The sequence below is a fragment of the Hippocampus bargibanti genome, linkage group LG01 (genome assembly GCF_051943395.1).
Source record: "Hippocampus bargibanti isolate YZ-2025 linkage group LG01, ASM5194339v1, whole genome shotgun sequence".
Classification (NCBI taxonomy): domain Eukaryota; kingdom Metazoa; phylum Chordata; class Actinopteri; order Syngnathiformes; family Syngnathidae; genus Hippocampus; species Hippocampus bargibanti.
The window spans coordinates 2,016,319-2,044,236 of NC_142734.1; the positions used below are offsets into that span (position 1 = coordinate 2,016,319).

The 27,918-nt window shown below is 41.4% G+C and overlaps 2 protein-coding genes across 5 annotated transcripts in view; both read right to left on the reverse strand.

Moving 5' to 3' along the window:
• The window catches only part of appa (amyloid beta precursor protein a), a 28,037-nt gene extending 11,947 nt beyond the window's left edge, over window positions 1-16,090 (reverse strand). For 2 of the 4 annotated variants that reach the window (XM_088989347.1, XM_088989267.1), the window contains exons 1-10: window positions 15,857-16,089; window positions 11,571-11,738; window positions 8,910-9,039; window positions 8,640-8,752; window positions 7,679-7,869; window positions 4,811-5,088; window positions 3,399-3,566; window positions 2,518-2,651; window positions 1,448-1,522; window positions 549-707 (exon numbers count right to left, since the gene is read on the reverse strand). In XM_088989347.1, the coding sequence (XP_088845473.1) occupies window positions 549-707; window positions 1,448-1,522; window positions 2,518-2,651; window positions 3,399-3,566; window positions 4,811-5,088; window positions 7,679-7,869; window positions 8,640-8,752; window positions 8,910-9,039; window positions 11,571-11,738; window positions 15,857-15,916 (1,476 nt within the window). In that variant the 5' untranslated portion in view covers window positions 15,917-16,089. Of the gene's footprint in view, window positions 1-548; window positions 708-1,447; window positions 1,523-2,517; window positions 2,652-3,398; window positions 3,567-4,810; window positions 5,089-7,678; window positions 7,870-8,639; window positions 8,753-8,909; window positions 9,040-11,570; window positions 11,739-15,856 lie in introns of all 4 variants that reach the window. The other 2 variants (XM_088989367.1, XM_088989377.1) reach the window with 2 other exon arrangements.
• Window positions 16,091-17,098: 1,008 nt separating this feature from the next.
• Window positions 17,099-27,551, reverse strand: adamts1 (ADAM metallopeptidase with thrombospondin type 1 motif, 1). Its single transcript, XM_088989411.1, has 8 exons — window positions 26,574-27,551; window positions 24,121-24,461; window positions 23,903-24,035; window positions 22,707-23,164; window positions 22,414-22,600; window positions 22,042-22,220; window positions 21,517-21,692; window positions 17,099-20,442 (listed from the first exon to the last, which is right to left on the reverse strand). The coding sequence occupies exons 1-8, from the start codon at window positions 27,205-27,207 to the stop codon at window positions 19,704-19,706; spliced, it is 2,847 nt and encodes a 948-aa protein (XP_088845537.1). The 5' UTR covers window positions 27,208-27,551; the 3' UTR covers window positions 17,099-19,703.
• Between the last annotated feature and the right edge of the window lie 367 nt (window positions 27,552-27,918).

Below are 27,918 nucleotides of genomic sequence, written 5' to 3' on the forward strand. Positions count from 1 at the left end.
TTAATTTCCCATAGGAAACCATTAAAATGAGAATATTCCGTTCCCCATAAAACATAATTTTCTACTTTCTAATTTACTAAGCCTTAAAACTACACAAAATAGACCTTATTTTATGTAGATTATATGTGCTATGGTATTATAATTAAAGAAAAAGTCATTTTAGGCCGGTTTCATCAGCATTAAACACTTCTTGAGGAATGATCCCTTGTAGGTGCGTTCTCTGCGATAATTTTACCTAGTTCCTCATCAATTGTGTTCTGTTTAGCTGGGTTGTTAGCATTTTGCATCAAGTGTATAGATGGCTTGTGAGGGTTATTTGTGGGGTTTGATTGATGGGAATTTTAACCTTGCAGTCTACTTTCACTGTTTTCTGTAGCCATTTTCTCACTCTCTCTCTCTCTGTCGTCTGCCTGCCTCTTTAATGTTTAAACCACCTCCCCTCACTGTTACGTTCGTAAAGCTAAAAGTTCGTAAGCCAAGGGGTTCCTAAACCGAGGTATCACTGTCTATGATATTTCAAATAGATGGTTGAAATATCCGTGGTGTACCCTGGGGGGATCCTGCTGCAGGGCGGTCAGGTAGCTCTCCAGCGCTAGGCGTCGGCGGTCGTTGTGAAGAGCTTCCACTCGGGCCATATGAGTCTCCACCAGCTGCTGCCGTTCACTGGCTGCTTCCAGCTCCAGTGTCTCAACCTTCTCTTGGAAACGCTAAAATGCACGGTTGAAAGGTCAAATAGCGCCGGGTCAACAATCTGCACAGCCAGAATTTTAACTCTGCGCGTCCACTCCAGTGCCAGGGTTTTGCAGGACCCACAGAATATTAATTTTTCGGATGACATAAACATTTAATACAGCATAATAATAATAATAAGCGCCTTTCAAAACTCTCAAGGTCACTTTCTAGTCACAGGATAAGTTTCTCTGTGGGTGAGCAGCGGCAGCCACACTCGCCAGCTCAACCAGGAATAACTTAAATAGATAGAAAGCTAGCTAGCTGGCTAATAGATAACTAATAGCTAGCTATTTATCTAGTTATCTAGCTAGCTATCTAGCTAGCTATCTTGCTGGCTACCTAGCTAGCTAACTATTTGCTATCTCGCATAAACCATAGACTCTCTTTTTTCAACAGAAAAAAAAGAGTTAATTCCTAAATGATATGGGTCTGGAGTTATGTGAACTTGAAATGAGGGTGTCTGTCCAAAATACAATGCAATACATACTGTACATATTTATATAACGCTTTAACAACAGCGGAAGCTGGAACAAAGCGCTAACATGGAAGAAAAAGGAAATGCTGCCCCCTTGTAAAAGGGAAAAAATATTGCCAGAGGTCTGGCCAGCGCTTTATCAGCACCACCAGCAAAAAAAAAAAAAAAAAAATGAAAGACTCGAAAAAATTCGAGAATGGCAGTGAATGAGTTAAAAAGAGTTGCTACAAATTCGGTTACCTGGATGACTGCCTTCTTTTCTGCGCGTGGAAGATTCTTGGCTTCTCGCTCAGCCTCTTCCCACTCTCTCATCACCTGAGCACAAGTAGAGCGACATCATGCCCGTTAAATTCCAATTGGCTCAGAATTATTAGCGTGACTGTTGGAATATGCTGCCACCAAGGTGAGGGGGAAAAAATAACAGCTAGGTACCGATACAACACAGGACAACCCTCCCAATGTGACTTGCACATATGCACTCAATGAGATGAATGCTAATGATGAAGCGACGTCATTTGCAGCACCGCTTCTTTTCTGCTCATGTTTTTGTGCATCTGTGCTTTCAATTGGACTGTATGATTTGGTGGCGTAAAAATAATACCCAATTATTCTGTACAGTGATACCTCAGATCACGAACTTAATTGGTTCCCAGACAGAGTGTGTAAGGCGAAAAGTGTGTATCCCAAAAATTAATTTCCCATAGGAAACCATTAAAATCAGAATAATCCGTTCCAAGGTCCTCATAAAACATAGTTTCCTACTAAATAAGGCTTAAAACGACAAAAATATATATCTTATTTTATGTATAATAAATGTGCTATTGGATTGTAACAGTAGAAATAAACTACAGTATAATAAAGTCGTTTTATTGACCTTTGTGATGGTTGTTGTCAATGGATGACGAACTTCCAGGTTGCCTCTTGATGATATCCGAGTGAAGTTGCCGTGCTTTCTCGGCAATAATACCCTCACTCACACTGTCCCCTGCTAGCTGCTTTTCGCTTAATCCACTTCTATTGCCTGAGACCGTTGCTTAGACGACACAGAAACACCTTTAGGCAGACGTAGCAATGGTCGACTTAGCATACTGGTACTGGGACGCTAAGTCACACAAACGCACACCTCGTTCGTGTCTTTCGTTGATCTCCTTCTGCGCGACCGTAATTTTCTTTACAATAATAATATTAATATAATAATAATAATAATAATAATAATAATAATAATAATAATAATAATAATTGAAAAAAAAATCAAGGCTTTTGGGTGCGTCTTATATACGGGCAAATACGGTAATCTAATGTTTACATACCTGAGACATCCTTTCACGGTGCTTAGCTTCCAAGCTCTCTTTAGCCTTCTGAAAATGGGTGTGCTCATTTTCATCGGCAGGTGTCTCCAGGTAGTGGTCGACAGCGTCGGGCGAGCCGGGTGTGGCTGTGGGCACTGAGTCGACAAGAGGAAAAGAAAAACGGAAACAGGCGCACACGGGATTACAATACAAATAAAGTTTGCCCTGTTTTGTCACATCAAAATAGGTCACGGGAGGAAGAGAAACAAGATAGTGAGTGAAAGGAGTAAAAGGAAAGGAGCAAAAGTCAAAAATTTACAATATATATATATATATACAGTAAAGTCTCGTTATATCGATATTCAAGGGAGTCCGAAAAAATATCGATATAACCGGGACTATCGATATATCCGACCCTGTTTGCATGTAATTTTCTCCGTGCGTGCATAGAAATAGTATCGATATAACCGGGACTATCGATATATCTGATATCGATATAACGAGACTTTACTGTATATATATATATAGAGAGAGAGAGAGGGCCAGAGCTACCAGCAAAAAAATTAGTTCGCTGACGAAGCCTCTTAGATGAGAAAATGTCCGACACCTTCAAAGAATTACAGGTGACGGCTGAAGAAACCTTTTCATCGATTACCCGTGAACCTTAAAATAAGTTGCAGCATCATGAAAATGATGACAACATGAAGTCAGGTCGGACGAAGGACATGTTATAAAAAAACACATCAGGAAGACAAGAGTTGAAATGTTAGCCAAGAATGGCGGCAGGAGTTCAGGAAAGTTCAGAAGGAGCAGTGAGCGTCTCTCGCAGGAGGTTAGAGTAGCACGCTGTGGAAAAAAAAAGGGATAGCTGATCTGGGTCATCTGCTACGAGCAGAACTTACTGACACTTCGGCAGACAGACAGGCAGTATTCCTCGGAATCAAAGTTATTCCTGTTGCCTCCGCAGCCGCCGTAGATAAATTGAGCACAGCGGCCTTCCTGGCGGTCAAAGTACCAACGGGGCAGCATGGCCCGGCATGGACCAGTCTCTGCACTGGCCCAGCACACATCTTGGAGGGATACACACACAAACCTGTCACCATCCTCTGCGTATCGCAGAGTCAGTTCTAAACGTATATACCAGAAAGCCTTTAATAGTCCCCCACAATGGGGAAATTTGCACTACAGGTAACATCCGAGTTACAAACGGGTTCCGTTCCGACAAAACGGTCGCAAGTCAAACGGTCATAAGTCGAAATCTGTTTAAAATGACGTGCCAGGAGCTTCAGCAATGGCTTACTGAAGCCCCAAGGATAGATGTCACGGTACGACAGGAGGTGTGAATTGATTTGACGACTGTTAGAGCGTTTGTGTTTTCGACTTCCCCGTTCAGTGTTTGACTTCAACATACATTCCATACAAAATATAGCACGGAAGCAACTTACGAACAAATTCACCTTACGAACGACCGCTCGGAATGTATCTCGTTCGTAAATTGGGGTGCGTCTGTATATTTACTATAGGCAAACAAATACAGGTTACTTATGCAAACATTAAACATAGTTATATAAACCTTAAACATAATTATATAAACCTTAAACATACATTCCAGATAAAATACAGCACGTAAGCAACTTACGAACGAATTCACCTTACGAACAACCATTCAGAACGTATTTCGTCCATAAGTTGGGGAGTGTCCGTATATTGAATATAGGCAAACCAATACAGGTTACTTATACAGGCCTTAAACATACTTATATAAACCGTAAACATACTTATCTAAGCCTTAAACATACATTCCATACAAAATATATCACGGAAGCAACTTAGGACCAAATTCACCTGACGAACGACCGCTCGGAACGTATCTCGTTTGTAAGGTGGGGAGCGTCTGTACATTTCCCAGATAAGAATGCAAACATTAAACATACTTATATAAACCTTAAACATAATTATATAAGCCTTAAACATACACTCAACACAAAATATAGCACGGAAGCAACTTACGAACAAATTCACCTTACAAATGACCATTCGGAACGTATCTCGTCCTTAAGTTGGGGAGCATCCGTATTTCGAATATAGGCAAACCAATACAGGTTACTTATACAATCCTTAAACATACTTATATAAACCTTAAACATACTTGTAAAAGCCTGAAACATACATTCCATACAAAATAGAGCACGGAAGCAACTTACAACCAAGTTCACCTGACGAACGACCGCTCGGAAACGTATCTCGTTCGTAAGGTGGGGAGCGTCTGTACAATTTCCCAGATAAGAAGCGTGCCAGAAAAATGCTAACTCACCTTTGACCACCTCCTCGACTGATTCAGTGGTGGTAGTGGTGGTGGTCGTGGTTGTCGTCATGGCAACGTTGGTGGCTAGCTCATCCTCATCATCATCAAGCGTGTCGGCAGCCATGTCTTCCTCCTCCTCCTCCTCGTCGTCGTCCTCCTCGCCATCTCCGTCTTGGTCATTGTCCAATGTGTCCTCTGCCTCATCGTCTCCCTCAGATGCTTCCTCTTGCAACACAGATTGTTTGGTTTCCTCTTGTTGCTCTGCTGGCTGTGGCTCCCGCAGCATACTAGGAGAGGAAGCGCAACGACATGGGCGGGAAGGCGGAAGTTGGGGATACAAAAGAAGCACAGAATGAGGATGAGGAGAATAAAAAGTCGCTTTTTTACAATACAATACAATACAATAAACATTGATTTATATAGCGCTTTAAAGGACAACCGACATCACTTTTTTGTTTCTTAACTGACATCAGAAAAACGTTTTAAGAAAAATGACTTTATTAGACAGTACAGTTTATTTCTTTAATTACAATCCAATAGCACATTTATTATACATAAAATAATGTATAATTTGTGTAGTTTTAAATCTTATTTAGTAGAAAATTATGTTTTATGGCAACCTGGGAACGGATTATTCTTATTTTAATGGTTTCTTATGGGAATAAATGTTCGGCAGACAAACTATTCGCCTTACACACACTTTCTGGCAACCAATTAAGTTCGTGAGCTGAGGTATCACATAATACTATAGCACATTTATTATTCATAAAATAAGGTATATATTGTGTAGTTTTAAGGCTTAGAAAAATTACAAAGTAGAAAATTGTGTTTTATGGGGAGCTAGGAACGGATTATTCTCATTTTAATGGTTTCCAATGGGAAATTATATTTTGGGATACACACTTTTATACAGAAGATTATTTCTTTAATTGCAATACAATAGCACATTTATTATACATAAAATAAGGTATATTTTGTTTAGTTTTAAAGCTTATTTAGTCGGACCTGGGAACGGATTATTCTCATTTTAATGGTTTCTTATGGGAATAAATGTTCGGCAGAAAAACTATTCGCCTTACACACACTTTCTGGGAACCAATTAAGTTCGTGAGCTGAGGTATCACATAATAATATAGCACATTTATTATTCATAAAATAAGGTATATACAGTAAAGTCTCGTTATATCGATATCGGATATATCGATAGTCCCGGTTATATCGATACTATTTCTATGCACGCACGGAGAAAATTACATGCAAACAGGGTCGGATATATCGATAGTCCCGGTTATATCGATATTTTTTCGGACTCCCTTGAATATCGATATAACGAGACTTTACTGTATTGTGTAGTTTTAAGGCTTAGAAAAATTAGAAAGTAGAAAATTGTGTTTTATGGGGAGCTAGGAACAGATTATTCTCATTTTAATGGTTTCCAATGGGAAATTATTTTTTGGGATACACACTTTTATACAGAAGATTATTTCTTTAATTGCAATACAATAGCACATTTATTATACATAAAATAAGGTATAATTTGTTTAGTTTTAAAGCTTATTTAGTAGAAAATTATGTTTTATGGCAACCTGGGAACGGATTATTCTCATTTTAATGGTTTCTTATGGGAATAAATGTTCGGCAGAAAAACTATTCGCCTTACACACACTTTCTGGGAACCAATTAAGTTCGTGAGCTGAGGTATCACATAATAATATAGCACATTTATTATTCATAAAATAAGGTATATACAGTAAAGTCTCGTTATATCGATATCTGATATATCGATAGTCCCGGTTATATCGATACTATTTCTATGCACGCACTGAGAAAATTACATGCAAACAGGGTCGGATATATCGATAGTCCCGGTTATATCGATATTTTTTCGGACTCCCTTGAATATCGATATAACGAGACTTTACTGTATTGTGTAGTTTTAAGGCTTAGAAAAATTAGAAAGTAGAAAATTGTGTTTTATGGGGAGCTAGGAACAGATTATTCTCATTTTAATGGTTTCCAATGGGAAATTATTTTTTGGGATACACACTTTTATACAGAAGATTATTTCTTTAATTGCAATACAATAGCACATTTATTATACATAAAATAAGGTATATTTTGTTTAGTTTTAAAGCTTATTTAGTAGAAAATTATGTTTTATGGCAACCTGGGAACGGATTATTCTCATTTTAATGGTTTCTTATGGGAATAAATGTTCGCCAGACAAACTATTCGCCTTACACACACTTTCTGGGAACCAATTAAGTTCGTGAGCTGAGGTATCACATAATACTATAGCACATTTATTATTCATAAAATAAGGTATATATTGTGTAGTTTTAAGGCTTAGAAAAATTAGAAAGTAGAAAATTGTGTTTTATGGGGAGCTAGGAACAGATTATTCTCATTTTAATGGTTTCCAATGGGAAATTATTTTTTGGGATACACACTTTTATACAGAAGATTATTTCTTTAATTGCAATACAATAGCACATTTATTATACATAAAATAAGGTATATTTTCTTTAGTTTTAAAGCTTATTTAGTAGAAAATTATGTTTTATGGGGACCTGGGAATGGATTATTCTCATTTTTAATGGTTTCTTATGGGAAATAAAGGTTTGGAAGACACGCGTCTTCGTCTTACACGCACCTTCTGGGAACCAATTAAGTTGGTAAACTGAGGTGTCACTGTATTTGTATTTGGTTAGTCTAGTCATGAGGAAAAAGCAGCATGTTGGCACATGAACTTGAGTTGTTTGTGAGGACTGAACAATACCAGGATGAGCGTGTGAGAGTCTTTCAATTGCTCAGCTGAAGTGACAAGATCTCGAACCTTTCTCCAATTTTGCATACCCCCTTTGTACATCAAAGTACCTGTTATCAGAATAGTCCGTTTCGGCTCCGCCCCACCAGACGTCGGAGTCGTCACCGTCCCGCTCGGCGCTGTCGGCGTCGCGCTCAGCCCCCGTTGGGCAGCACACAAATTCCACCCCTCGGAAACGGTCGATACCGCATGGAAGAAGCATTCCGTAGTCATGGAGATTCATGGTCCGGTCTGTGCACGACTAGAGAATTCCATTCCAGAATTACAAAGACGGCGAGGGGACAATGGTCGATTTTTTTTTGCTCTTTGGCGCAATCGTGTTGTGCGTTTGTGTGTGTGTGTTTGTATTGCTAGTCTTGTGAGGACCATTAACATTTCATACCATACGTAGTGAGGACATTTTTGACAAGTGAGGACATTTTGGCCGGTCCTCACAAGTTTTCCATTCTAAAGGCTTCTAGAGGGTCCATATATGCGTCTATTAAAGTTTCAGAGAGGTCCTCACAAATTCACCCAAAATGATTTTTCTGGTGTGTATTTACATTTCACTTGGATACACACACTTTTTACTCACAGTGTGTTTATGCGCGTGTGCGTGGTTAATGAGAGGGAAAATGTTCATACCACAAAAAGTAAAATGATATTTTAACCAAATTCACTACAGGGGTGAGGACTTTGAATGTAGCCATTCAGAGTCCTCACTCCTGCTGTTATTTCAATTTCAAGTCCACTTTTTATTTCTTTGTTTTTCAAGAAGTTGAAGTGGGAAATGGGGGTGACATTTAGGGTTCAAATGTAACACTAGTTCTTCTCTAAACTTATCAGCAACGATGGTCCTCACTCCTTATCTGGAATTATCCGGACCTCACAAAACCATTGAAACAGGAATGCGTGTTTGTGTCTGTTTGCGTGTGTGTGTCTGTTTGCGTGTGTGTGTGTGTGTGTGTGTGTGTGTGTGTGTGTGTGTGTGTGTGTGTGTGTGTGTGTGTGTGTGCGTGCGTGCGTCCTCACTTCTTTGGCCACCGTATGCCAATGAAGGTGGCTCTCGCATTGGTCCATGCGCTCTTGATGCAAGAACTTACACTTGTCGGGAACCAGCAAGGCATCACTCACAAATTCTCCAACTGCAGCATAGAAAACCATATTTCAATACGCAATCAATGGATGCTTATTTCTACTTTCATTCCGTTCATCACTTTGCTGCTGTGAAATGTAAATTTCTCCACTGCGAGACTAAAAAAGGCAAATCCAATCCAATTCAATCCATTAAGATGAACTCACCCAAACAGCGGTAGGGCACTACGATGTGCATGTGACTGTGACATGGTTTGCGTCCTTTCTTGCACCAGTTTTGGATGCTGGCGGGCTGGTTGGCTTCCACCACGTTGGTAATTTGGAGTTCTGGATAAACCTGTACGTCCACGTGATGAATTTATGAGAGGTTTTCGGAGACAGGTTATCACAGCATTGACTTTTTGAGAGGGATTAGACAGAATAAGAAGTTATCATATTTAAAAGTTTCATGCTTAGCTGGCCAACCAAACAAAAGACGTAGGTGACCTTAGGTCAATCTTCATCTAGTGTATACATACACAGTATGTGAGTGTAAAGAACTGTGAGTCGGACAGGCTTCTCTGCAGCACCGGAGCGCCGCAGGGAACAGTCCTGGCTCCATTCCTCTTCACCCTCTACACCTCGGACTTCAACTACAACACCCCAACCTGCCACCTTCAGAAGTTCTCTGACGACTCAGCTATTGTCCTCATTACAGAGGGAGACGATAGGGAGTACAGGGGACTGACAAAGGACTTTGTGGACTGGTGCCAGCAGAATCACCTCCAGATCAACACCGGCAAAACCAAGGAGCTGGTGGTGGACTTCTGCAGGAAACAATCCTCTCCTGCACCATTGAACATCCAGGGTTCGGACATTGAGAGGGTGACCTCCTACAAGTACCTGGGTGTTACTCTCAACAATAAACTGGACTGGACAACAAACACGGATGCCCTAATCAAAAAGGGACAGAGTCGCCTCTTCCTCCTCAGGAAACTGAGGTCTTTTGGAGTTCAGGGGTCACTCCTAAAGACTTTCTATGACTCTGTGGTGGCATCAGCCATCCACTATGGCATTGTCTGCTGGTCAGGCAGCATCACCACCCGGGACAGAAAAAGACTGGAGCGCTTTGTCAAGCGGGCCAGTTCTGTCGTGGGCTGCTCGCTGGACTCTCTAGAGGAGGTGGGCAACAGACGGACGCTAGCTAAACTAAAAGCTATGACGGACAGCCCCTCCCACCCCCTCCTGCCCATCCTGACAGCTCTGGGTAGCTCCTTTAGCCAGAGACTATTACACCCGCGCTGCAAGAAGGAGAGGTACCGCCGCTCGTTCCTACCGACTGCTGTCAGGCTTCACAATTCCCAATGATCACATGTGAAAAAAAAAAAAAAAAAAAAAAAAAAAACTGGACACTTGTAAATATGGGTTGTTGCAATATATCTAAATGCATCTCTTGATTCTGCACTATGTACAGTCTTGTTTATAGAACGGTTTTTGCACATCTACATTTGCACAGTATACAGTTGACATTTTTATTTTGTTATGCTTAGAATATCTTGTTTTCTATCCTTTCACTCCCACCCCAACCCTCTTCAATTGCTGCTGTGGACTGCAAATTTCCCCATTGCGGGACGAATAAAGGTATTCTGATTCTGATTCTGATTCTGATCTAGGAGATCTGGCCTTGGACAGAATTTAGGACTTGGGATACTCCTTTATCGTCGAAGCAATTTACGACTTGAAACCCCTTCACAGGAAGAGCTCATTTGCCAGGTTACAAATGTATCAGTTCATGGAAGAGACAATATTTTATGCTGATCAGGAAAAAAATAGTTAATTCCTAAATGATATGGGTCTGGAGTTATATGATCTTGAAATGAGGGTACTGTCCAAAATACAATGCAATGTAGTTGATATAGCGCTTTAACAACAGCTCAAGCTGGAACAAAGCGCTAACATAGAAAAAAGGCAAATGCTGCCCCTTGTGAAAAAGAAAAACCATTGCCAGAGGCCATGGCCAGCGCTTTATCGGCACCCAAGCATGAAAAAACAAAACCCGAACAAATTCGGGAATGACGCTCTATGTGTTTGCTACAGCTGCGTGTTTGCTTTCAACATTTAGCTTGTAGTCGACGTGCACATTCCACCATGACGTCCCTGATCCACTGCTGAAAAGGATGCTTTGATCCTCTCCTCTTTCATCAAGAACTGCTTCATGTGACAAAGAAGGTACGGCAAGTGCTGAAGAATGAATGACTCTCTGTGTTGTCATATTATTTGTTATTTAGTTTTTGGTGTTGTTTTGACTTCAAGATGGCGCCGCGAGAGCTGCCTTTACAGCAGCTCCTGTATTTTGTTTTCTACTTCTTTCTTTCCTTTCCTTTTCCTTTCATAATTTTGCTGCTGTGAAATGTACATTTTCTCCACTGAATAAAGGTACATCCAATTAAATCCATATTTTCAATTCTGAAATAAATTTGTGAATGGCAGTGAATGAGTTCATTGTTTTCCTTCTGTTATCATTGTACCAACAACAGATTGACACATTCATGTAAACGCCTTCCCGACACAATAAAAGGCGATGCAATAATGTTGGATGTTGGAAAATAAATGTGGCCAAATGTGCCTCATTTGACCAAATAAATAGAAAAATACATCAGACCATCTTTTGTATTTTGTTTGCTGCGACAAAAATAACCGTCGTTATAACAACGAACGATCAGCTAAATACAGATCAAGTACTGAACGCATCAAAGGTGGAGATGATGAAAATGGCCAGGGACAAAATGACTTCTCTGACTGCTTTTCGGTTCTATAACCCCGCCCCACCCCATACGCGCCTTTAAGATTACCAAGCTAAAATACAAGAATACATTTAGAGCCACTTACTTCCTGGCAGTACTGCAAGATACCCTCTTTGGTCCCAACGCAGCTCTTGGTGCCTGAAGGGTCTGGTTCCCACTTGCCATTCTGCACGTTGACGTGCATGTTGAGTTTCCCGCAGAACATGGCCACCTGGGGCTCAGCCAGCAGTCCCGTCAAGCCATCTGTGGGCACCTGGAAGACAGTGAGATGAGGGGTTTTATGAAGATGTGATGAGCACAAAGTACAGTGATACAGAGAATATAATCTTGGCAGACGAACAACAGTAAAGTCTCGTTATATCGATATTCTCGGGAGTCGGAAAAAATATCGATATAACCGGACTATCGATATATCCATTCCTGCGGCATGTAAATTTTCTCCTTGCGTTCATAGAAATAGTATCGTAATAAGCAGTACTATCGATATAACTGATATCGATATAACGAGACTTTACTGTAGTTTTCAGGAAACACATGGAGCGCTGGCTGGAGGACTAGTTTTCGGCGGAAAAACACCGAACCACACGGTCGAACAGCGCCACGGTGGTTGGCGGACTAGTTTTTCACACCCACTTTCTTTGAGTGCATACGTAGTTTGTAATCAAGGATACATTTGCGATTATGGATCTGAAAAAGACCACACTACGGGCGAGTGTTTCGCCAAAGAGGACACAAAAGAAAATGACTGTCGAGCAGAAGAAGAAGATTATCGAAAAACACGAAAGAGGCGTGCGTTTGTGTGACTGAGCGTCCCAGTACCATTACGCTAAGTCAACCATTGCTACCATCCATTGACAACTACCATCACCGAGGTAAATAAAACAATTTTATTATACAGAAGTTTATTTCTTTAATTGCAATACAATAGCACATTTATTATACATAAAATAAGGTATATTTTGTTTAGTTTTAAGGCTTATTTAGTAGAAAATGATGTTTTATTGGGACCTGGGAACGGATTATTCTCATTTTAATGGTTTCTTATGGTAATAAATGTTCGGCAGACAAACTACGGTAAAGTCTCGTTATATCGATATCGGATATATCGATAGTCCCGGTTATATCGATACTATTTCTATGCACGCACTGAGAAAATTACATGCAAACAGGGTTGGATATATCGATAGTCCCTGTTATATCGATATTTTTTCGGACTCCCTTGAATATCGATATAACGAGACTTTACTGTATTCGCCTTACACACACTTTCTGGGAACCAATTAAGTTCGTGAGCTGAGGTATCACATAAAACTATAGCACATTTATTATTCATAAAATAAGGTATATGTTGTGTAGTTTTAAGGCTTAGAAAAATTAGAAAGTAGAAAATTGTGTTTTATGGGGACCTAGGAACGGATTATTCTCATTTGAATGGTTTCCAATGGGAAATTATTTTTGGGGATACACACTTTTCGCCTTACACACTCTGTCTGGGAACCAATTAAGTTCATAAGCCAAGGTATCACTGTATATACTTTGCTCTCATGTACAAATATGAAAAGGAAAAAACCAAGAAACTGGTCATCAAGTAAATTGGACACTTCGATTCCTTAACGTGAGTTGGTTGAACATCGAATTGAGCAAGAATGACTCATGGTAGTTTTGACCACGGGACAGATTTCATGTTGGTAAGAAGGACATTTTTTTTAAACAACAAAACAAATGATTAATTAATAATTAATTTCCTACACACACAAAGTGTATCCACCCGAGAAAGCAATTTCCTGGAATGTGCGTATTTCACAGGGCACAAACGAGCCTAAACATGCTTTTTATGAAAGACATGTCTTATCAAGTTGCTTTTAATCGTGATTCACTTGTTATTTTGATGTTTGACGCTTACAGAATAAAGACTGTTCATTAGTCATGAAAACAAGTCTAAAGAACCAAGACACTGCCCCGCATTAGGTGCAACCCCAAATGATTCATGCCAAAGGAACTGTTTACATGGGGTGTGTAGACCAAGGGATATGGAAGTGGAGAAATCATCAAAATGGAGCTTCGTGATATGCGGGAAAAAAAAAACTCAACTATGACAATGATTGCCATTTCATGACACCAAAAAGGCAAACCAAAAGTTCTACAGTTATAGTTTAGCTTACGAACTTAATTGGTTCACAGAAAGTGTGTGTAAGGCGAAAAGTTCATCTGCCGAACATTTATTTCCCATAAGAAATCATTAAAATGAGAATAATCCGTTCCCAGGTCCCCATAAAACATAATTTTCAACTGAATAAGCCTTAAAACTACACAAATATACCTTATTATATGTATAATAAATGTGCAGAGGCACAAAACCGGGATAGATGGAAGACATTGATTCGCTGTGGCGACCCCTGAAGGGAAAACCGGAAAGGAAAAGAAGAGGAGATATGTATAATAAATGTGCTATTGTATTATAAATAAGGTTTCAACTTTGATAGCTCAAAGGCAAAGTGTAGACTGCAAGGTTAAATTCCCATCAATCAGGCTCCACAAATAACCCGCAGAATCAAAAAGCTAAACAGAACACAATTGATGAGGAACAAGGTAAAATTATAGCAGAGAAAGCACCTACAAAGGATCATTCCTCAAGATGGTGAAAGAAGGCTACGTTCCTCATCAAGTGTTTAATGCTGATGAAACCGGCCACTCCATTCCATCAAGCCATCAACGACCATCACAAAGGTCAATTAAACGACTTCATTACACAGTACAGTTTATTTCTTTAATTATAATACAATAGCACATTTATTATGCATAAAATAAGGTATATTTGGTGTAGTTTTGAGGCTTAGAAAATTAGAAAGTAGAAAATGGTGTTTTATGGGGACCTGGGAACGGGTTATTCTCATTTTAATGGTTTCCTATGGGAAATTAATTTTTCGGACACACAGTTTCCGCCTGACACACTGTCTGGTAACCACTTAAGTTCATAAGCCAAGGTACTGTAGTTTTGAAAAATCCTGCAAACTAATTTGAATGTCTGTCAAATCGGAATTTGGAAATCGTAGCCTGCTAAACAAAGGTCATAATTTAAGTATTTTGTATACACTCCTGGCTAGTCTGTTCGAATAATGAGGGAGACTAAGGGTCCTCGGTGGACGACTTCTCTCGTTCATCTTCAGCACGACGGCGTAACATTGCCAACGAAAAAGCATTTCCCAGCCATCGTTGCACTGACTGTTCTGAATTCGTCTGTTATGGTGTAAAAATGTTCTTTTTACTCGAGTTATGATTTGAATACTGCGTATGTTGGATGATGACAGACTAATGCACGTTCCGACGACACGCTTCGTTTTTAAGTGCGTCAAGAAACAAAAATTGTGGTTTTTGGGACATCTTACAAACAAACTACATTTCGCAAGCGAGGTGTTCAAGTACGTGAACACAATTTGACTTTAAAAAGAAAAAAAGGACAGGAAGGCAACAATAGCGCCGGTGTGTTCGCAGCTCTGGATCTCTTTCTACCCTAATGCTGCAGTGCACCGCCGCCATCTTACTTCGCTTTTCTCCATCAAACGATTGAAATGCATCGCTTGGTCAGTCACATTGTTCATCTTGTCGCGTCTACGCGATAGCTTCTTAAAAACCTTGGGGATCTTTGACACTTTATGCATAAATCGTGTCATTGCTTAAAACGCCCACTCGCCTAAAATTAAGATTCGTTTTTTGGACAAGGGTGCAAAACGCTATTCACGTAATTATTTGTAAACAACGGAAATGCACACTGTCATGTTTAATAGTAGCAAAATAGATGAAGCCGGTTTTAAATTCGCTGACATGACGGTCAAATGTAAGCTCGCTTCTCCCGAGGTTAAAATCAAAACATACATTCGAATGGTCGGAAGGGGGAGGGGACTTGCGGCCACAGATTTGACCTGAGGCTTTGACCACAAAAATGAAACTAATATATTCACACAACGTGCTTGCATTACGGGACAGTCACGTTTCTCGTATTTATCGATTGAAAAGAATATGAATGCGTTTTGTGCTTAGCCGAAAAACGAAGTCAAATTCTGTGTTGGACAAGCCGATGCCTAATGTCCACTTCCGGTTCTTTCACAGTTAAAATAGCCACTACTGTATATCTAAAATTGTATGTTATAGCCGAGCTTTCATAAGTAAGAGTCTACGAGACCAAAATGTTTTATTAATGTCGTTTCTATGGGTTTCCAGACAATGGCAATTACTAGCCCGTTGAGTGCTTCCTTGATAAGATTTAGTTGTTATGAAAAGCCCGGACGCAGTTTCCGGTCCGGCTGTGGCTAACATTAGCGGGTTTTGTTCCAATGACAGCCGCATTGTAACGGAATGAAAACAGCTTCTTACCTCGGCAGCCAGAGTCACCGCCGCAACGGCCAGAAGCATTAAAACCATTCGATCCCCCATGTCGTTTCGTGGACACGACGCTCCTCTCGGTATTGGTTGAACGAACAACGCGTTACACGTTTCGTGGGTGCGCGAATACGTGCGTTCGGCGCCTGCAAAGTCTCCTGGAATCAGACGCGGCTCGAGACCTGAGAGGCACAGCTGCCCTGTGTCGGATCACGTGACCATGGAGGAGTGGGATAAGCGCGCACATGCCGGCTGTCGTCATCGAGCCGCGCGCGTTCACGCAGGTATCCACTTTGTCAATGTCTGTCAGGAAAAAAAGGAAAATATTGAAAAATAATCTATATTTACTCTTTCCAAATGTTCCAAACACCTTAAATTATTACAAGTTTACTCTTGCAGGGAAAGTGCACGCACACAAACACCTCGTAAAAACATGCAAAGCGAAAAGCACATCCTAAATTTGAATGAACTAAATATCTTTATTACAGCAAATACTTTGATATGTACATAATTGAATATGTAGAAAAATAATAAACTAATAATAGATAACTAATCGCTAGCAAGCTAGACCCCGTTCAACCGGGAATAACTCAAATAGATCAAGTTAGCTAGCTAGCCAGCTAGTTAGACAGCTAATAGATAGCAAATAGATAGCTAGCTAGGTAGCAGCAACGGTGACCCCGTTCAACCGGGAATAACTCAAATAGATCAAGTTAGCTAGATAGCCAATAGATAAATAATAGCTATCTAGCTAGCTAGTTAGACAGCTAATAGATAGCAAATAGATAACTAGCTAAGTAGCCAGCAACGGTGACCCAGTTCAACCGGGAATAACTTAAATAGATCAAGTTAGCTAGCTAGCTAACAGATCAGTAATAGATAGATAGCTCGTTAGACAGCTAATAGATAGCAAATAGTTATCTAGCTAGGTAGCCAGCAACGGTGATCTAGTAGCTAGTTAATAGATAACCAATAGATAGCTAGCTAGCTAGCCAGTTAGACAGTTAATAGATAGATTTCACAATTTTGTTTTGCTTTTGCGGGCCAAATAAAATGACGTGGCGGGCCAGATTTGGCCCCTGGGCATTGACTTTGACACCTGTGGACTACATAAACATTCAATTGTGTTGTTAAATTCATCCGCACCCCCCCCCCCCCAAAAAAAAAAAAATAACCTCCTTTGGGTCTAAAATATAGTTAAATCATGTCGTCTTTCACCTCATCACAAAGATCTCTCCTTTTGTACATTTCATGTCAGATATTCTGCAACGAACTCTGACAATGCTGCTCCTCGTTTTATGAGTTTAATGAGATTTTGCTGTCCTCTAGCGGTCAAAAAGTAGAAGCGCATATGATACATTTACCGGGACTGTAATTCCGGCACGGTGACTTTCAATTATGCCATACTTGCCAACCCGGAAGCGGTTGGCAATCTTACTAAAATGGCGTCTGCCCTTACAAAATGGTGACTCATTTTATGTTTTCTATAGCGTGCGTAAAATGAAACAAAAATAACTTTTTTTAAACAATAATTTGTTTTTTTTTTTTCCAGAGTCAATATTTTATTCATGAACCAAACACCAAACACACGTAGCATAAATACTCTTTAGATTTCATACTTCCTTCTGTGATCTCGACAGCAAATAAAAATAATATTTAGAAAATGGCCACATGATTATATTTAACAGGCTGTACAAAAATAAATAATGTTTGGATATTTTATACAAACGGATGCCTTCGCGGAAGGCAGGAGAGACTTACTTATGAAGTAGAAGCAGGAGACAAGTCCCTCGTTAAGTCTCCACACATACACACACACACACTCACACACACACACAAGTTCTTTGGTTTTCAAAATATGGCTAAATTGCAAAATACGAGGCATTCGTAAAAAAAGAAAATGAGTGTAACAATGTGCCGCTAGTTAAAAACAAAAGTGAAGTGCTACAGGTTTATGATAAATCAATGTTGACTAATAGTTCAGAATAAAATTCAATTTCCATACCTGATGGGATGACTAAGTAGAATATGAAAATGTATATCTATATTTTTATCTATATATAGAAAGAAACGATCTCCACTACCAATAAACTGTCCAGCCCAGCTTGGACAAAGAAAATCTATGCCTCAAATCTTGACATACTCTCACAAACATGCATACTATGACATTTCTACACGGCTGTCATCGAATAAATCCTGTATTCTTCCATCACGGTTTGGTTGGGTGCCGCCACAAAAATGGACGAAATCAGACTTCAACGGACAGTTAGGACGGTGGAAAAAAAAAAACCCATTGGCGCCGCCCTAGTCACTCTCGAGGACTTGCCCACTGCAAGAATCAAAACAAGGGTGCGGAAAAATCCTACTGGACCCTGCGCACCCTGCCCACCACCTTTTCCAGCGACTCCCCTCAGGTAGGCGCTACCGATTCATGCGCATCAAATCCAGCAGACATTTAAACAGTTTCTTCCCCCGTTGCTATTAACTCTCTAAACAAAATACAGGTAACATCCAAGTTACGATCGGGTTCGGTTCCGACAAAACGGTCGTAAGTCAAACGGTCGGTAATTGAAAAGCATTCAAAATGGCCGACGCGAGGTTTATACGACAGAATAGTAAATGATGTCAATCTGTTGTTTTTAAAGAACATTTTCTATTGAATACTATGATATACCAAACTGCTTACAGTTCAATTATAAATCTTATAACTTTTAGTGTCATTTTTATCATTTTATATTTCATATTATGGATTTTTATTACTGTGTCGTTCTGCTGACCCAAATACACACAGCTTCCCACGCATACACGCTCTTGAAAAATCGCTTTCACTGCTAACGGAGAAGCTAGAAGAGGTCGCCCAACGCATGCTCGGACTTTGGCGGACAAGAACGCATCGATGGCACCGCGTCGACGTTGTGGTCATAAGTACGGGTGGTCGTAAGTCAAGCTGGTCGTAAGTTGGATGTTACCTGTATAACTGTAGAGTGCCTCTTTGCAATTTTTTTGATGATGATACTAGTGCAGCGTGTCCGGGGACAAATTACTTGTGTGTTAATAATAATAATAATAATAATAATAATAATAATAATAATAATAATAATAAAAGCCGAAAGGAAAAGAAGATAATAATAATAATAATAATAATAATAATAATAATATATTTCATTTATAAGCACCTTTCAAAACTCTCAAGGTCACTTTACAGTCACAGGAATTTTTTTCAGTGGGTGAGCAGTGGCAGCCACACGCGCCAGCGTTCACTCAACCCGGAATAAATCAAATAGATAGAAAGCTAACTAGCTAGCCAATGGCTAGCCAATAGATAGATAGTTAGATAGATAGCCAGCTCGATAGCCAGCTAGATAGACAGCTAGCCAGCCAGATAGCTAATAGACAGCAAATAGATAGCAAGCTGGGTAGCCAGTTAGATAGCCAGCTAGATAGCCAGCCAGATAGCTAGATAGCTAATAGACAGCAAACAGATAGCTAGCTAGATCGCCAGCTCGATAGCTAATGGACAGCAAATAGATAGCTAACTAGGTAGCCAGCTAGGTAGCAAGCTAGATAGCTAAATTTGCTAAAATTGCAAAGAGGCACGATACAGTTATATTCTGATACCATTAGAATTGTAAACCGCTTGCTCAAATTCATGAATGTCCATTCTGCTTTGCTGACGCGACACTGCTGCATTCCAAAAACCAGGCAGCAGGACTTTGTTGGTCCAGATGCGAGATTCTGTCAATGTGCAGTTTTGGAAGACATAGATGCAGTCATGGACATGGGTCCATGGACATTTGGTCCCCCCAAAAAAACAAGAGAGGTCAGATTGTCAAAGCAGTCCTTAGCAGGGACCTTGATAGCAGAGCTCCAGCAGGGGTCTTGGTCGGTCTTTGAAGTCACAGCTGTCCTGGGTCAGTGCGTGGCCATCATAGCCAATGCAGTGAAGCTGGCGTTTACGGAACCCCCTACCACAGGTCTTGGAACATACGGACCATTCCCCAAGAAGCCAGGACGGGCAAGGCTGAGAGGCACATGATCGCGACGCCAAAGGTCGCAACTCCTCTGGGCACTCGTTGGATAGACGTCCTTCTGGATCCAGACACACCACCTCTCTCTGTTGCATACCGCCCTCGCAGGTCTTGGAGCAGGGACCCCATTCCATCAGAACCCACTCGGCAACACCCAACTCTCTGATGGCGTTGATGGAATGCCGACGACCTGCATTGATGTTGGTTGAAGCAGGATTGTTGGGTCTGGGAGCAAAGTAGCTGTACTTGACTTTGGGTCTTGGAGCTTCCCCTACAGACAGTACTTGAATGGTGAGAGGCTCAGGGATGGGGGAAAAACTGCGGAGGCGTTCAAGACTGGCAGAAGAACCGCTGTATCGCAGCAGCGCCCCTTGGAGAGTGATGTCCGACTCCATGGTCATTAGCTTATAATCGCCGTTCAACAGGTAGGTACCGTCCTGTCGACGCACTGCCAAGTAACTATTGTCATGACGACCATTTCCAGGACCGCGCTGTTTGACATCAAGATGGGTGGCACCTGCTGGGATCGTCACCACGTCTTGGTATCCAGGTCTGGAACATGGACAGCAATTGGTTCATGTAGCCCAAGGTATGAAGCAAATACTTTCCAAGCACAACAGGAGGCATGATGATTTTCAAAGTACAGTGATACCTTGGCTTACGAAATTAAGGGGTTACCAGACAGAGTGTGTCAGGCGAAAAGTGTGTATCCCAAAAATGTATTTCCCAAAGGAAACCATTAAAATGAGAATAATCCGTTCCCAGGTCCCCATAAAACATAATTTTCTACTTTCTAATTTTCTAAGCCTTAAAACTATACAAAATATACCTGATTTTCTGTATAATAAATGTGCTATTGTATTATAAGAAATAAACTGTACAATATAATAAAGTCATTTTATTTACGTTTGTGATGGTCGATGGCTTGATGGAATGGAGTGGGCGGTTTCATCAGCATTACACACTTGATGAGGAACGTAACCTTCTTCTTTCACCATCTTGAGGAATGATCCCTTGTAGGTGCTTTCTCTGTGATAATTTTATCTAGTTCCTCATCAATTGTGTTTGTTTAGCTGGGTTGAAAGCTTTTTGCATCAAGTGTGCAGATGGCTTGTGCAGGTTGTTTGTGGAGCCTGATTGATGGGATATTTTAACCTTGCAGTCTACACTCTGCCTTTGAACTATCAAAGTTGAAACTCTCTCACTGTCGTCTGCCTGTCTCTTTCATGTTTAAACCACCCCGCCTCACTGCTGCGTTCTTGACCAATCATGTAGTTTTAACCGAAAAGCAGTCGGCTGCCATTTTGTTGTTAGAAGAACGGGCTTGTTCGCGAACGACACAACACTCATTGAGGCAGCTCCGTGTACAAAAAAAGTTCGTATGCCAAGGTAAAATTTTCATAAATGTAACGTTCGTAAACCGAAAAGTTCGTAAGCCAAGGGGTTTGTAAGCCGAGGTATCACTGTACTTAAAATCCAATACAGTCACAGGTTAGCGAAGCTGCACTGTCTGTTCATGAGCTGACACAAGAGGAGTCGCGGATCTCCTGGCTTGCGTCCAGACATTACAAAAAAAATTATAAAGCCAACCCACATTTGAAATCTGTTTGATACTCTGTTTATTACCTGGCACGCTCAAGTGAGCCTGACACTTTCTTGCAGGTGGCGCCATCACCTCCACACACAGCACATTTATCGTAACGCTGGTTGGAGCCAATCACACCATCACATCCAGCCTTGACGCACTGGCCTTGAACACAAACTGAGGTGGAATCGGGGCTGCAGGGTGTTCCATCCACCACCTGCGGGAAACATAAGAACAGACTTGGAATCAAAGTCCTGCTTTCAATAAGTTACTTCAAAATAAAACAAATATTTTAACTCGTTCACTGCCATTCACAAATGTATTCGGGAATTGAAAATATGACGTAAAGAGCGCCATTTCCAAATGTGTTCGGGTTTTGTTTTTTCATGTTTGGGTGCCGATAAAGTGCTGGTCATGGGCTGTGGCAATGTATTTTTTCTTATCCACAAGGGGGCATTATTATTATTATTATTATTATTATTATTATTATTATTATTATTATTATTATTATTATTATCAGACAAGACAATGAAAATATCACGTAACCAATTTCAGAACATCCTTACCTTTGATTTGAGAACAAAGAAGTATCCTGTTCCTTTGGCTCTGCACACAAGCTTGCAGCGATCTTTGGGTGAAACACCGGCATATTTGGGCACCCATTGAACACCCTCGCCAGATCCAAGAGACACTTGGGCTGACATGTCATTGTGAGCCAGACACTGTTCCTCCCGAAACGACAAGCCTGAAGAGAAATGAGAAGCTTTGGTGGTTCGGAAGTTTTTTTTATGAACGGATTATTCTCATTTTAATGGTTTCCTATTGGAAATTAATTTTTGGGATACACACTTTTCGCCTGACACACTCTGTCTGGGAACCAATTAAGTTCATAAACCAAGGTATCACTGTATTTCTCAGTGATGTCAATGCTGACTTACCATTAGCGTCAGGACAGGCCTCGATGTTGCAGGAGCGGTACTGGATTCTCTTGCCCTCGCAGTACTTTCCTCCATTCTTGGGCAAAGGGTTATCACATGACCGGAAGGAATACTGTACACCTCCCCCGCATGTCCGAGAGCAGTCACCCCAGGGACCCCACGCTCCCCAGCCACCGTTGACAGGAGTCTAAAAATTGTGACACAAGCGTAGGTTACGGTCCGAGTCAAACCCGAGGCATTGTACTGACTGAAAAAGGTTCCTGTTGAACGGTCAGAAGGAGTCAAGGTCCTACCTGGTGTTTGGAAGCTTGGCTCCTTGTGAGACAATGCCCGGCCAAGCAGTAGCTATCATGCCCACAGGGGGTTCCATCAGCCCATGGGGAGTTCTTGGTCTGGCACACCAGCAAACCATTGGATGTCGTAACGGTGCACCACAGAGCAGCACATGTGGTGCTCAAGTCAGGGCAATGTTGGGAGTCGTCGCCGAAAGTCAGCCGACACTGATGGTCTGCATTGTAGACCGTCCCGGGAAGGGGCTGAGGTAGAGCTTGAGGCTTGACTGGTTTGTCAAGCAGACACTGACCGTAGCCATTGTCGAGAAAAGTGGTGACCATGAGGGCGGAACACGCGGACCATGGCTGCTGCTGGTCCAGGTTGGACAAGGTAGAAGCCATCATGTGGGAACCCCAATGGGGGCCATTCACCCCAGAGCACAGCTGGGCATCATCATGAGGCATGTTGAACACATGACCTAAAGGGCAGGGCGACAAAACCATACTTAGCAGTGCACCCCAAAGCACCATTATCACACATTCGAACAGTGGTAAGACTCTGCAGCGCATCGTGAGGACAGGTGAGAAGATCATCGGTGCCCCCCCCCCCACCCCCCTCAGGACATTTACAAGACCAGCCGGTTGCCATCGGGTAGGAGACTGTGGAGTCTCCGAGCCAAGACCAGCAGGCTCAAGGACAGTTTCTGCCACCAGGCAGTCAGGAGACTCAACTCTCGCCCAGCCCTGCCCCCCCTGCCCCTTCCCACTGCCACACTCACCGAACTCTGAGTACACGCTACATCCTGTAATATCATCCTGAACTCTATTTTTTTTTCTGCAAGACCTGATGAGGTTTAATTTGGATCGTTCGTACACCAGACTTCTTAGGCAACACAGGCTTAGTTATGCTGATGAGGTGATACCAGAGCAAATGAGGCAATCAGGCCAGTCGTAGACCCCATAATAAGGCAAGACAATTGAGGTAATCAGTGTAGCCTCAGGGAATAGTCCTCTGCCCCCCAAGACCCGAGAAAATGGACCTATCATAGCAGAGTCTGGCACCGCCCCGTCTGGACAGTAGGGATATATATATATCGGGCCAAAACTACCAGAAAAAAAAAAAATCAGTTCTTGGATAAGAAGTAAAACATCCGACCCCTTCAAAGAAGTACAGATGACGCCTGAAGAAATCTTCTCGTCTATTTTTGCTTACTCACCAAGTTCATGTGCCACAGTGAAAGCAGCCTGCAGTCCATCGTCTTCAATGATTGAGCAACTTCTGTCTGGGTCACACACCGTACCAACGTCAGCCATTCCAAGAGTGTCACATGAATGGGCGCCACACAGGTCCTAAAGGAACAGACGATGGAGGTAAACCATGCTCTGTAGTCCTTTTTTTACGGCTCACAATTCTTCTGGTATGCAGCCAACTCACCGTCCTGGTGAAGAGCATAGCCGTGTCGTAGTGCTCAGGGTGGCGGTCACTGGGGGGGTTATGCTGGCGTTGCCACTGGCAGAAGTTGCGGAGGGTCATGGCAGCATTTGATGACACTTGAGGGCCCCTCTCTTCCTCGTAGACCACCAGTAGCTTGACCACAGCCAAGGTGATTGAGTTGTGGATGCTAGGGTGGCGGTACAGGCGGGATGCCACGGCCATGATGGTGAGTAGGTAAGCCTTGAGCCCGGCACCGTGGAACTCAGCCATTGACTGGTCAGCTACTAGCATTATCTCCAGGTAGCGAGGAGTGGAAACAAAGCGCCTGGTCCTGTGGTGGGCTGAGAAGATAGGGGAGGGTGTTGAGGAAATATATTACAGATCATCCCTCCTGTCGTTTTTCTTAACTTTATTCGTCATGACACTTTTTTAGACCAAATAAAACAGAGTGAGAATTAGCTGGAACAGGAAAAAGTTAAACAGGTAACTGGGTCATACATATACATACATTTGATGATATCCGAGTGAAGTTGACGTGCTTTCTCTGTGATAATTTTACCTAGTTCCTCATCAATTGTGTTCTGTTTAGCTGGGTTGATATCTTTTTACATAACCTGTCTCACGGAGCTCTGAGTTGTACATCTTAGAAGTTGTGATATTGCAACAGCAACAGATGCAGGCAAACACACTAGAAACTACCTCATGGTTTTGTTTGCTACTTTGGACCTTTCGGTTCTGATGACTTTGTTGCTTGAAATTTTGTTCCTGCTGACTTTATTTAATACAATTTGTGAAATACACCCTGCTCCTCCCCCTTGCCTGCATTTTTGGGGTCCACCACCGCCCCCACCTTGCAAATTGTGATAGTTGTTAATGGGGGCAGTTCTATGTCTCAATGGTGAACAGCTTCCGTCATGGTTTTTCTATTCCAATCTCAGAAAGGGACCTCCCGTGTGGAATTGGTACATTCTCTGTATGCTTGTGTGGGTTAGTCCCGGTAAAGTACTCCAACTTCCAATCCCATTCCAAAAAAACGCTCACGTTCACATCAATAAAATGTACATTTGCTGAGAAAAGCAGATGGCTGAATGGATCTTGAGTTTCAAAGAAAGCTGCGTGCGTCATGGAGGCAGGACGCTATGACTCAGCAACACGGCGCCTCCTCTCACTTGTTCGAAAAATGACCTTTTCGGCTGGAAAATTCTGACATGGTTTGTCGAGTGGAAATCCTCTATAGGGGAACACATTTCTGTACCAGGAGGCGAGTTAGTACGACTCAGCACTGCCGGGCTGCAACTGGATCTGCTTAAACCTCGACCCCCCACCCCCCCAACCCTCCCTATTTGGCCTCAAGGGTGTAAAACCTGTGCCACCCACTCCGAGCGAGCCAGACTCCGCCCCCGCTGGCACAGACTTTACAGCGCTGTCATATTGTTGCTGCGTTGGCAATAAAATCTGAACGCACACACGCACAAAGACACACACAGGCACGAGTGTGCAAATTTATGGTATTGGACTATTGGAGTTTTTGCATATAACAAAGTTCCAAAGTATTTTGTTTTCGAATAAATTATGTATATCCACCAATTTTCCAATCTGCTTTATGGTCACAAGGGTTGCCTTTACATATATATATATATATATAAATATAGTAATCTGAATTTATACTGTATATATAATATATTTTATGCATAAGCGCCTTTCAAAGTTCTCAAATACACTTTATATTCACAAAACAAACACACACAGAACAAAACAAACAGATAAAACTATAAATTAAAAAAACTACACATGATTGAGATCGGAGTGAAAAGTTCAGAGCAAGAAAAATAAATAAATATATATATATATATATATATATATTTTTTTTTTCTTCTTTTATTTTTATATTTGTATTATATAATTATATATTAATATATAATATTAATCTAAAATATATTTTTATAGTTTTATTTTTGTATGTTAATATAAAATGTTATATAGATAATATTATATTAATATAAAATGTTTACTTTATTATTTTTATGATATAGTAATATACATTATATATTATACATATACAATATTATATTTTAATATTTTGTTTTTCTACTTCTTTCTTTCCTTTCCTCTTCCTTTCATGACTTTGCTGCTGTGAAATGTAAATTTCTCCAGAGACACGAATAAGGTACATCCAATCCAATATATAATACTAATATTAATATATATACATATTGTATTAATATAAAATATGTCTATTTTATTATTTTTATAATATTATACATATAAAATATATAATACTAATATATATTATACATATAACATACTATTATTATATATACATATAACATACTAATATTATATATATATGAGAAAACCTTTAATTGTCCCACAATGGGGACACAATTTGATGTCCACAACAGCAATTTGATTTATATGTGTTTGTATGTGTTCGTGTGTGTGTCAAATCTTACCTGTGTGTGCTGATTCAGCAGCGGCTTGGCGTTGAGGCTTCTTCTCCAGATTCGTTGGCACTCTCTGTTCGTCCTCATTCACCCCACACTTGGCGCTGCCCTCGTCGTTCACTTGCCGAGTCCTCCTGCGGAGGAGGTGGACCTCCTCCTCCTCGTCCTCCTCCTCTTTCTTCTCTGGACCGGGAAAGTCACTTGCGTTGAGCGGTTTGATGAAATACTCTTGGCCACGAAAGTAAAATCCACCACTCAGTCCGTGGCACAGGTTTAACGCCGCGGCAGAGTGCTCTTCTCCGTTCACCGTGCCCGAAAAGAAACAATCGGACTCATCTGCACTCATCGGTTCCTGGCTCGGTTCGGATTCGGGAGTCCCCACAAGGTGGAGGACGAAACCCGGGGACAAAAATGTCTGATCGGGTTCCAACTGCAAGATGATTTCTTGACCAAACGCGTCCAGCCTGTACACCCTCACCTCCGAAACTTTCTGCCCGGTTCGATCCGGTTCGCTGTCCGTCACCGGCTGAACCGTTGGGTCTAGCCTGACAGGCACCACGGTCCTCTCTTCCCAAACGCCTCGCGTAGCACCGGCGCTCAGACCGGCCATCAAACCAATCGATATACAGATAAGCCACATCATGAAGAAAACTGGAATCCGACAAGCAGATGGAAAATGGTTGGAAATGTTGACGTGGTGACGTCAGGAAAGTCCGACTAACTCAAAACACACAACTTCCACAAAACACACAAGTCTAAAAAAACAGTCCAAATCCAGTGCAAATACAATTTCAAGTGAACCCTAACAAAAAAAAAAGCTCTTGGAGTCAATAAAAAGGGGTTGGAAGTCAGTAGTAAATCCAACCGGTCTTTGCTACACAAAAAAAAAAAACGGAGATGTCAGCGCTCGGTTTTTATCTTGAAGGTGCAGCGTTGCCTCTTTCGTTGTGCTGACCCAGCTCTTCAGATGGATCGCTGCGTTTTGACTGGCAGTCAGAATTGTCCCACTTTTAAATACTCCCCGGCCGGGTATCCCCGCCCCCCATTTTGTGGGCCCTTTGATCTGAGAGGGGCCAAGTCCTGTGCGCAATCAAAACGTTTCAGGTCGTCATCATAATCATCATCGTTTTTAAAAACAACCGGAGTTTAGGACATTGGGAACAACCCTCCCCCCCTTCGAAGACCGGAATTTCGTGTGTTTTGACTCTTAAATATAAACACATTGTTTGTTTCCCTTGTATACACTGCACCCCCATAAACCCATCAGCAACCAAGACTTTTTAAAAGTAGCATTTACGAGGTGCATTCATAATCACTGTACGTTACTTGTACCGTAAAACTGGACACTTGTACT